Raw genomic sequence first — 11,858 nt, forward strand, 5'->3', positions numbered from 1 at the left:
GGGGTGGGGGGGTGGGCACAGGTGACAGCGCAAGTACTTGGGTTCCTGCCATGCATGTGGGAGGCCCGGGTTACCCTCCAGGCTCCTGGTTTCCGAAGAGCCCAGCCCCAGCTGTTGCATGAATTTGAAGAGTGAACCCATGGATGAAAGCTCTCCCTCTGCTTGTCTCTATCTGCTTTTCAAATAAATAAAAGAATTTTTTTTAAAAAACAAACAACTTGTAGCTCAGAAATCTTTCAAACAGAAATAATGGGATATTTGGGTATTCTGCCCCAAGATAAAGCAACCAGGTATTGTGAAACTAATTTTCCACTCTAATTACTTCAGTAATTCTTATAGTTCAGTATAGTCTCCATACACCACAGTCCCCATGCAACATGATTGAGGATGAAGTCCTGAAGTCCCTAGCAAAGAAATGCTTTTGTGAACCTAAAGTATTCTTTAATGCAAACTAAGAGTAAAAGGATACTTGGAGATGCTATCACTAAGTTAATGGGAAAGAGAGATGCTATAAAAGTAAAAACATTTAATCTTTAGTTCCAATCTAAAGGAACTAACTTATCCTATGAATTTAATTAACATAGAAAAATTCACCCAATATGAACACATTCACTTACAAATCAATACAGATTTTAAGAGCTATCATTCCACATCAAAGTATAGAAGAACCTCAGTGAACCGCAGCAAGGAGGGGGCAGGGAGTGCATGGGAGGGGAAGCTGGCACCTCCTCATCTGAATTCTCTGGTTGCTTAGGACGTGAGCAGAAACACATTGCTCCAGAAACTTCTGAACTACCACACACCCTGTGTATCGAAGAACACGACCGCTACACCTGTTATTACTGAGTGTCTGCGGTGTGAGCAGCCTGTTGGGTGCTGGGTACTCACTGACCGCTCACCACAACACAATGCAGCCAGCACTCCCAGGACACCGAAGCTCAGAGAGACTAGGTAAGAGGCCCAAGATGCAACCTTCTGATGACGTAGGGACTCCTTTACTCCCTTGTCACTTTTCTGAACTAACGACAGTGAAGTTATCAGCCCTGGGCCAAGCTCTGGGATTTTTGAATAGACTTCTGTTACCGGAACGCTGAGTTGGCATTTATCTCTAGGTTGTGGAGAGGAAGGGGGCGTTTTTAACTACAACACCCAGCAATCCAGTGTCTGTACTAATGCTTTCCTAGTACATGTTGGGGGGTGGGGGGCTCCCATAATGCACTTCAGGACAGGTGCTCTGGCCTCATGGTCTATAGAGCATTGTATCATTCGGCAAGTGTGTACTGCATTTACAAACACCAACAATGAACCTCTCTCTAGTAAGTGGGTTTATTGTCATAACTGAACATAACAATGTATAACATTTATTCACTCCCCACTGAAAGACTTTCCAGTGAAACTGTTTTAAGCAAGACACAGGTCCAGGCGACTTTGCTGCAGCTGAAAGGTGGGTGGGACCATAGGCCTTCTGCAGACTCTCAAAGGGACTGTTAGACCACAGTGTGAAAGCAATCAAGTGCTCGGTGAACGGAAATAGCCAGGAACAGGAGAGGAGCCAGAGGGCCCTGGGCTAAGAAAAACGGCGACCAGCTCCAACCACCTCCCCCCACCCCTAGCCGATCCGCCCTGAATCTAAAACTAGCCCTGGCAGCAAACACAGAGTGACAGTCTATTTCCTGTGGCTTATTAAGTTTTGGCCCTGCAGATAAGACTTCCAGAAAAGCAGCTGTAGTTTAAGTGGTCTGGACATAAACAAACAACAGCTCATCTAGAGCTCTGGGTCCCCACTCGGCTGCTAGGACAAAGGCAGGCACAGCTCCAGGCAGGCCAAACAGAACAGGGGTGCACTGGGCAGAGGCAACCCACAGGCTCGGACGGCTTCTCTGAGGACCCTCGGGGGCTTAAGGCCCTAAACAGCAGATTCACTGTCAGCTGTCCACCTCTGCAGAGGCCTCCACTGTGCCCCACTGCCAATATACCCATAACCACGGAGACTGTGGCCACAGCCTGCACCCTCTAAGAGACTGCATTTCTGCAGCCCACACACCAAACTCTTCATGTGAACCAAAGCACTACATCTAGTGATAAACACGTACTTCATAAATATCAGGGAACAGAAGCGTCCCAAATAACAAACTGAACAGACAAAAGAGCCTAGCCCTAAGTTTAAAGTAAAAGAGAAATACTGTAATTACCAACTAAAAGCTGAGAGTTAACAACACAGTAAAACACTGGGCACCGAGGGATTCATTTGCAAAATCCGTAGCTATTTCACAGTGAGGTGTAAGAGCTCATAACCAGGCTTCCGGTCTTAGAAGAAACAGACTCCCGGGGATGGACTGTTTTCCCATTCGTTTTCCAGAATTTGTTCCCCTCTGTAGCATTCAATTAGTTAACGTGGTCCAATAGGACCCCATGGACTGATGAGCGTCTTTGGCTTCTCCATTAGGAAATGCCCTTTCTCACTTAACTGAGGGAGGGCAGCCAACTGAGTATCACTGATAACACTGCAGTCACCGCCACGGAGACGTGCTGTCAGACATGTGCTAAGTGAACTGGAACGCTGGCTCTCCCTGGGGTCTCATCAGTTACATGCACACGACATTCGTTGATCAAATCTGGCATTGAACTTTCCTTCCCCATATATTAAAAAAAACAAGATTAAAAAAAGCCACAGGAGCCACCGGGACAGAGAAGCCTTTTGCAGGGGGTCCACTCTGCATCCCAGAAAGTCCTCAGCCTTGGTTACCCTCAGAGTCCGCCAAGGTGCCTGTCTTGCTCACACAGACACAAAGTTGGGCGGCCCAGCCTGCCTAGGACAGTCCTAGAGCTTATTGGTCAGTTTGTTAACTGTCAGAGCCCTTCACATTGTCGAAAGCAAAACAAAAACAAAAACAGGTGCTCTCACTCCTTAAGCCTTCAGGTGCCCACACAAGTGAGCTCCTTGGCAGGTGCATGATCACCCTTCTGGGCAGAGACCACCAGCCCAGTGGGGTCCCTGGCCGAGCTCCTTTGCCATGGCACTGGATTCCCTTTTCCTTAAATAGAAACAGAACTCCTGTTAGACACAAACAAGAATCCTGCACCCAAATCTCTCTCTGGCCTTGCTGGGGCGGGGGGAGAGAAGCACCACTTCCAAAGGAGGCCACAGGAAGGCACTGCCATGCCACCGGGGCAGCTTCTGTGGCCCTGACCGCCAAGTTCCACCCTCTCAGTTCCCGCGTGAGGGTGTAGGGGGTGGTGCCTGAATGGGCGCTCTCTGTCCCCTTCGGTCTCCGGGGGTTGCGGTGGGGGAAGAAGTTCTGACGAAACAGGGGTTTCTGCAGCACAGGGCCAGCGCCTAGTCCGAGAACCGCTGCAGGAGGTGGTCCTCCCGCCTCAAGCTGCCACTGGGCCCCGCGCCCACGCTGTCCATGAAGCGCTCACACGGGAACTCAATGAGGTCTGCCTCGCTGAGCGCGCACACCGTGGCGCGCGGCCGGTGCGACTGGAACCCGGAGAAGTCGGCGGACACGCCGGTGCCCATGGAACGCAGCGGCCGGCGTGTGGAGTACATGTGGCGCACGTGCACGGGGGCGCCGCCTTTCCGCCGGGCGCGCAGCTTCCTCCGCAGCCAGCGCGACGCCCAGGCCGCCAAGGCCAAGAGCACCAGCAGCGCGTTGACCGCCAGCAGGGCCAAGGTCAGCAGCTGGTAGTCCACACCGCCCCGGCTCCCCGTCTCGGGCAGGGTGACCAGCCCCGCGCAGTGGTCGCGGGGCGCCACGGGGCAGACCCGGCCGCCGAGCACGCCCTCCACGCACACCAGGTACGGGGTGTCCCCGCGCAGCTCGCGCAGCGTGGCCGAGTCGCTGCGCTCGGGCAGGTAGACGAAGCGGTGGAACTTGGGCTGCTGGCCGAAGCGGTCGAAGAGCAGGCGGAAGCGGGCGCCGCCTAGCGGCCGGGGACTGCGGTGCTCGCGCACTGCCCAGCGCACCGAGGCGCTGTCGGCGCCCACCGCCTCCACCGTCAGGTTGCACAGGATGAACTTGTTAAAGTCGCACGGGTCGGACACCAGCGGCGGAAGGCCGAGCCCGCCGTCGGGCTGAGTGGCACGCTCCTGCTGCCCCGCGGCCAGGCGCTGCTTCGCTGCGCGCTGCCAGGGGTCGCCGGCGGGCGCGGAGGCGGGCACGGCCGTCGGCGTGGGCTCGGCGCGGGCGGCATCGGGCTGCTGGTGCAGCTCCAGGAGACGGGGAGCGGGGCCCACGGCAGCAGCGGCAGAGGGGCCGAGCTGCTGGAGGACCGGGCCCCGGCGGCTCATCCGCAGGGCGCTGCGGTTGCTCACGAGCTCCCTGGCGGCCACGTCCAAGGCCAGGCCGGCTGGAAATCGCCCCCGCTGCTGGGGCTGCGGCTGCGGCTGCGGCGGCAGCGCCTCCCCGAGACTTCCCGCAGGGGGCGTCGTGCCCTCCTCCCCCGCGGCAGTGGGTGGCAGTGGTCGCCTGCCCTCGGCGGTCGGGAAGACAGAGGGCGAGGGAAGCGTGCAAGAGCCGTTCTGCAGCTGGTGGTCATCCAAGTAATCCAGGTACTTGCCCCGCAGGGCGGGCGGGTGGCGACACTGCACGAACACGGTGAGCAGCCGGCCCTGCGAGTGCCAGTCGCCCATCCAGCGCTTCAGGCCCCGCAGCCGGCAGTCGCAGGTCCAGCCGTTGCCGTCCAGATCCAGCCGGTAGAGGGCCGGGCTCGCAGCGAAGATGTCCCCGGAAAGGGCGCTGAGCGCGTTGTCGCGCAGGCTGAGCTCGCGCAGCCGGCCCAGGTGGCCGAAGGTGGCCGGGTGCAGCGCGGACAGCTCGTTGCCACTCAGGTCCAGGGCCTCCAGGCTGCGCAGGGGGTCCAGCAGCGCCAAGGGCAGCTGGCTCAGCCGGTTGTCTTCCAGGCGCAGCTCGCGCAGGGCCTGCAGCCCCCAAAAGGCATCCGGCGCCAGGTGCGTGAGCTGGTTGCCCCTGAGCGAGAGCAGCCCGAGGCGGGGCAGGTGCTGGAAGACGCGGGGGCCGAGGTGCTGCAGGCTGTTGGCCGACAGGATGAGGGTGGAGAGGGAGCGCAGCGGGGCGAAGGTGGCCGCGTGGCGCAAGGAGGGCTGCAGCTCGTTGGCAGAGAGGTTGAGGAAGCGCAGCCTGCCCAGCTGGGCAAAGGCGTTCTTGCCCAAGAAGCGGATCCGGTTGGCCTCCAGGTGGAGGTAGAGCAGGTTGCCCAGCGGCGCGAAGGCTGCGTCCGGCAGCGCCCCGAGGGCGTTCCCGTCCAGCCGCAGCTTCACCAGGCTCTCCAAGCCCTCGAAGGAGCCGCGGCTCAGGCGGCCGATCTCGTTGCCGTTGGCGTAGAGGACTCGCAGTTTGCGCAGCGGCGCCAGCGTGCCCGGGGCGAGCGCCTGCAAGAGGTTGTTCCCCAGGTACAGCTCCTCCAGCCGCGAGAGCTTCTCGAAGGTCTTGGGGTGCAGGGAGCGGATCTGGTTGTACTGCAGGTCCAGGCGCCGGAGCTGCCCCAGGCGGTGGAAGTCGAAGGCGGTGATGTTGGTTATGAAGTTGCCGCCCAGGCTGTAGGTGAGCACGTCCTGGGGGCTCGGCAGCGAGCTGGTCTTGGGCACGGCGCGCAGCCCCCTGTTGGTGCACAGGAGGTGCTGGGCGTGCTGGCAGTCGCAGCGCTCCGGGCACACGGGCTCGGCTCGCGGCAGCAGCGCCAGGCAGCCGCACAGGGCGAGCAGGAAGCGCACGGCGAGGGCCGCCTCCATCGCCGCCCGCCCTGAGTGCTGCGGCCGGATCGTTCTCTTGGGCCGCCGGCTCGGTGTCCGCTCTGCATTCCCCTTGGCCGGGCCGGGGTCGCTGAATGGCCTCTTTGGGACTGCAGCGCGCGCGTCCAGCCCCTCCTCCGCCCTTTGTCCGGCGGCTGGCCCGGGTCCCTGCGGGCGGGCTTCGCACAGCGGAGTCAGGCGGCGCAGGGCGCCCCGGGAGTCCCGGGTGCTACTTGTTGCGAGTCTGCAGAAAACTCTCTCTTCGGGTGCGCATCGCGGGGGCGGGGGCCCGGAGCGAGACCTGGCGCTTTTTGTTCGCAGTGGAGTCGGGAGAGCTGGATTCCCTGGCGCGGATTCTCCCCGCCCCGCGGATTCCCCAGCTGCAGGCGGGAGCCCTTGCAAGCGCTCCTCGGGGCGCGGCTTGGCTGCGGAGTCCCCGCGACTCGGCCCCCCGCAGCCCGCGCCTCCCTGCGCTGGGTCCCGGGCCTGGAGCGCCGCCCGGAGGGAACAGCCCGGGGTGGGGGTGGGGGGGCCGTGCGCGCGCGCGCTGCCTCCGGAAGGGACCCAAGTCGGCGAGCAGCGAGCAAACCGGGCGGAAATTCGTTCTTCCCACACTCTGCCCCCCGGGGGACGCGGGCGGAGAAAGAGGAGACGGCGGAGGGGGGACAGAACCCGGCAGGGGGAGGAGGAAAGGCTCAGTGGCTGCGCGCCTGGTCAGCCCGAGCCCGGGACGCCCAGGAGAAAAGCAGGGATTAGAAACAGCTGCGCAGGTCGCACACGCGGGGCCGGGGGCGGGGGTGGATTACCGGGCGAGCAAACGGGATTTGCAGACAGAGTCCTTTTTATTTCAGACGAGCACGGCAGCCGCCGCGGAGCCGTGGCAGCGCGCCTCGCCTTATCTGCTCGAAGTCACTTGCTCTTTCCAGGTGCCACCCTGCGGGCGGCGTGGGCAGCGCGGAGCCAGCCAGCTTCCCTCCAGGAAGCTGTGGGTGCGAGAGTGCCCGCAGAAGACTCCCAAGGGGCTGTGTGCCAGGAGGCCAGCGCAGCCCGCTGTGGGGGTTCGCGCCCGGGCGTTTGGGTATCGGAGCCGAGTAGTTCGTTGCTTGGTCCTGTTGTAGCCAAGAGTGTGTAGAACGCCCAGAACTGGTTCTGCCATGGGCAGAGTGTCTGTCGGACTTCGGTGATTCAGTCCCACTGAGTCTCGTCCAGCCTTGGAGGCCTGCGGGCGGGCCCCGCACTCGTGCATAAACGGTGGTAATGACCTTCACAGCCCGCAGGACCTGCTACTGCAGGGCATTGCTGCTTTGTGCCTGAACTTGCAGTGATCTTCAAAGTGTTTGGGGTAGGGCCCGGCGCTGTGACGACTTCCCATATATGGGCGTTGGTTGTAGTCCTGGCTGCTCCCCTGCCCATCCAGCTCTCTGCTATGGCCCGGGAAAGCAGTGGAGGATGACCCAGGTTCTTGGGCCCCTGCACCCGCGTGGGAGACCCGGAAGAAGCTCCTGGCTCCTGGCTTCTGATCAGCGCAGCTCCAGCTGTTGCTGCCAGTTGGGGAGTGAACCAGCAGATGGAAGACCTCTCTCTCTCTCTCTCTGCCTCTCCTCTCTGTAACTGACTTTCAAATAAATAAATAAATCTTTAAAAAACAAAAACAAAACAGTGTTTGGGCTGCAAACTGATGAAGCCAGGCTTACTTGGACAAGTGTTAATTGTTGATTAGCTATAAGAAGTGAGCATTTATCAGTGGCTTCATGAGGGCAGCCCCTGCAAAGATTGAGAACAGGCAAGGGAGAACAGTAAGTTACGATTTATGGATGCAAACCATCTAGCTAAGAAGGACCCCTTCTCTCCTCCCACCCAGGGTGCTCATAAAATCTAATTTTTCAGGACCTACTCTGTGCAACAATGTGGAAAATTCACAGCACGTGTCCTCACCTGACAAAACTGACCATCTAAGGGCAGGCGATGCTTGGACAGGTGCAGTAATACATGGCGGTGTGCAAACACGCAAATGATTTGTTTCAGTTCCAGGGTTGGATGCTGATTCATTGCCTCACTTAGCAATCAGCCAGTTCTAAATTGAGGGAAAGAGGGGCTCCTTGGCAGGGTGGTCAGTGAAGACCTCACAGATGAGCAAAGACCTTGGCTTTGCCAGCAGGTGGGTGCTGGGGAGCTCCGGGTGAGTGCCTGGAGAGAGGTCCACGCAACCACACTGAGCAGGCCGGGTTTGCCTGTGACTTGCTTTGAGTTGCGACTTAAAGATGAACTTGACAAACCAAGTGTCTTTTGAAGAAAATAATCAAATTTTGTGTTTTTCAATAAGATGTATTTATTCAAAAGGCAGAGTGCTAGAGAAGGAGAGAGAGAGAGAGAGAGAGAGAGAGAGAGAGAGAATGATATAAATGAATATCTTCCATCCACAGGTCCACTCCCCAAATGGCTGCAACAGCTGGGGCTGAGCCAGGCCAAAACCCAGAGCCATGAGCCAGGAACCCTTTCTGGATCGCCCCACTTGAAGGCCAGGGGCCCGAGCACTTGGGCCAGCCTCTGCTGCTTTCCCAGGCACGTTAGCAGGGAGCTGGATGAGAAGGAGGGCAGCTGGGACTGGAACTATCTCTCTGATAGAGGATGGCAGTGTTGCAAGCAGTGGCTCAACCCACTGTGCCACAAGACTGCCTCCCACCCAAGTGTCTGCTTTAACCGGATGAAGTATGCAGTTACTCCGGCAGTTTGCTTTGTAGTCCCCACTGTGAGAATCTTGTGAAACTCCCTTTAGTTCTGGACTGCAGTGCTTACAAAAGTGTGGCTGCCCTGGCGGCAAAACCCCGGCTTGTAGTGCAGCCCAGCCTCTCAGCTCTCCTGCTCTGGGCCAAAGACGCTGCCAGGATGACCTTCCGTTCTCGCTGGCAATCAAGATTATCCTGATTTTTCAGAGGAACGCGTGCTAAGTGGCTGCTGACTTCCAGATTGATCCCTGGGACAGGACTGTGGCCGCATCTGCTCCAAATGGGTGAGTCCTTGCTGTCCACGGCCTCAGAACACAGGGGCAGAGGAGTTCTGAGGGGGGAAGAGGTGCAAAGCTGTGAGACGTAGGAGATGGAAGAGGGAGATGCAGAAGGCAGCCCCTGGCCCTGTGCCTGAAGGCAGAGAACTTGCAGGCAGGGCTCCTCAGAGGGCCACTCTGGTCTGCAGGAATCACTTAGCCCTGTATGTGTGTGTGTGGGGGGGCACTTTCCTTAGGCACAGCCCTCAGTGTAGACACCTCTAAGGAAGATTGACGGAGTTGTGGCCCGTGTTTGGCACAGTAGGTTAAGCCTGTAACACCTGTGACACCAGCATCCCATATCAGAGCCCTGGTTGGAGTCCTGGCTGCTCTGCTTTCCATCCAGCTCCCTACTAATGCACCTGGGAAAACAGGGAAAGACGGCCCAAGTATTTGGTCCCTGAACCCATGTGGGAGACCAGATGGAGTTCCAGGTTCCTGGCTTCTGCCTGGCCCAGCCTTGGCCTTTGCAGCCATTTGGAGAGTGATCCAGAAGATGAAAGATTCTCTCTCTCTTTCTCTGCCTTTCAAATAAATAAAACTTTTCTATCTTTAAAAAAAACTTATAGAATTCTCAGAACTTTGTAAACGTTCAGCATTTTCTAGTGTTTTGGCTTCTTATTGTTGCTCAGCATTTGTTATTCACACCAGTGGTCCTGAATTGCCGGCACAAATAACATCACCCATAGTTCCATGTGCTTTTCCGAAATACTGTTTTCTTGAAGTGCCCATCTGCTGCATGGAGTTGGCATTGTCTAGAATGGGTAGGGCACACCATGCTTTAGATAAGTGTGGACATTTTCTGAGAGGTGTTGCTAGCACCCTCAGTCCAGTTCCAGTAAGACTGGATTTTGAGATATGTAGATATGGGGCTGGCACTGTGGCATAGTTGGCTAAGCCTCCACCTGCAGTGCTGGCATCTCATATGGGTGCCAGTTCATGTCCCAGCTATCCTCTTCCGATCCAGCTCTCTGCTATAGCCTGGGAAAGCAGTAGAAGATGGTCCAAGTATCTGGGCCTCTGCACCCACATGGGAGACCTGGAAGAAGCTCCTGGCTCCTGGCTTTGGATCAGTCCAGCTCCAGCCATTGCAGCTGTTTGGAGAGTGAACCATCTGATGGAAGACCTTTCTCTCTGTCTCTCCCTTTCTCTGTCTGTAACTCTGCCTCTCAAATAAATAAATAAATAAATCTTTTTAAAAAATCTACAGATAAAGTCATGACACACATGTGTATATATGTGCATAAAAATTCCTTCTGAAAAAAGTACAAACTACCATCTTTTAAACACATGCCCTTTCTTTGAATGAGAGAGAGAGAGAGAGAAATCGTATCTGCTGATTCACTTTCCAGTGCCTACGATGGCTGGGGGTAGGCCAGGGCTGGGGCCAGCCACTGGGAATGCAATCCAGGTCCCCCAGATGAGTGGCAGGAACTCAGTTCCTCGAGCCATCACCACTGCCTCTCAATGCCAGCATTGATGGGAAGCTGAATTCCGGGAGCTGGAGCTGGGTATCGAATCCAGGGACTCTGATGTGGGACACTGGTGTCTTAGACGCTCGGCTAAGCCCCTTCTTCCCAGATGTTCCCTTCTTAAAGGCATATGACCTGGGGTTGGCTTTACACAGGAATGATAGTTAGCCCCTCCAGCATAAATGTATGTGTACGTGTACGTGTGTGTGTATGGTGCGGTAGGCTCAGACTGTTTCTGTCTCAGGAATTACAATGGTGATTGAACTAATAGTCCTTGAAGCCCCTGGCATGAAGCGCCATCACAGTGAACTCCGGCCAGGTGTGCAGGGGAGAGGAGTGGCCCGTGAGACCCGAGGTAGCCCTCAGGAGACAACAGCTTAGTTGGGGGGTCCTTGATCAAGGAGCAAGGGCAGTCCCAGGTGGGATAGCTGAGGGATGGAGCTGCAGGAGCAGCAGGCTGGGCCTGAGAGCCCGAGGAAGGTTGCAGAGGGACCCAGGCCTGTGCTGAATTTGTGAGTTGAGTGGCATTAGCTAGACAGGCGAGCTAGAGGAACCTAGGGACATGCAAGACAGGGATCTAGGAATCTCTGGATCTCTCTGCACCCATGGAGAGGTTATTATCTATTTTTTTTTAAAAAGCACACACCACCTAGCTCATGCAATGTCTCAGAATAAATCTACTATTACCCTCCTTGAAGGTTTCATCAGGCGGTTGACAGAATCATATTTGCAGTGTACCATCCAAAGGAAACTCAAAAGACAAAGTAGGTGCTGTGTGAAGAAAATATTGGAGCAGCAATTTGACCTGCTGGTTAAGGCAACTAGGATTTCAAGTCCCATATCAGAGCACCTAGGTTTGATACCCAGCTCCGGATCCTGATTCTAGCTTCCTGCTAATGTAGGCGAGGAACCAAGTGGTCGGGCTCCTGCCACTGGGCTGTGCCACCCACATGGGGGACTTGGATGGAGTTCCACGTTGTGGGCTTTGGCTCATCCAAGTATCAGCTGTTGCAGGCATTTGGGGGTGAACCAGTGATGGAAGATCTCAAGATGTGTGTGTGTGTGTGTGTATCTGCATTCCAAATAAATAAAAATTTAAGAAAAAAAAAGCCAGTGAAGTGATGTGTTGTTGATGTAGCTGTTGGCTTCTAGGTCTTTGTGCTGTGTGTCAGTGATGAGTGTGGGGCATGTGTGGATACAGCGTCCAGACCCAGGTATGCAGCCATGTAACGTACACAAAGAAACTTAAAGAAAATTTGCAAGAAATTGGGATTAAAAGATAAGTTTATTTTGGTCAAACATTTTGAAGCATTTGAAGGATATTCAAAGCATTCATAGAAAATGTAGTTAGGAAAAAACTGGGTTACCTTTTCTGTACCCAAATAAACTTATCTTTTAATTCCATTTCTCTGCAAAGTTTCTGAAGCCCCCTAAAACACAGGCACTGCAGAGGTGCTCCATCCCTTCCCTGCCCTGCGACCTTGTGCTCCAAGAGGCATTGTTGCAGTCCTCTGCTGTGCCCCTCCTAAGAGCATCCCCCTCCAGGGGGATGTGTGTCCCCATAGCCTATGCCCCACTCCTGCCATGG

The 11,858-nt window shown here is 56.1% G+C and overlaps 1 protein-coding gene across 1 annotated transcript; it reads right to left on the reverse strand.

The window, feature by feature from the left end:
• Nucleotides 1–1,315: 1,315 nt before the first annotated feature.
• On the reverse strand, nucleotides 1,316–5,755 carry TRIL (TLR4 interactor with leucine rich repeats). Its single transcript, XM_062178651.1, has one exon. It carries the CDS (start codon nucleotides 5,753–5,755, stop codon nucleotides 3,338–3,340), a length of 2,418 nt encoding a protein of 805 aa, XP_062034635.1. The 3' UTR covers nucleotides 1,316–3,337.
• Between the last annotated feature and the right edge of the window lie 6,103 nt (nucleotides 5,756–11,858).

Source organism: Lepus europaeus, chromosome 20 (genome assembly GCF_033115175.1).
Source record: "Lepus europaeus isolate LE1 chromosome 20, mLepTim1.pri, whole genome shotgun sequence".
Lineage (NCBI taxonomy): Eukaryota > Metazoa > Chordata > Mammalia > Lagomorpha > Leporidae > Lepus > Lepus europaeus.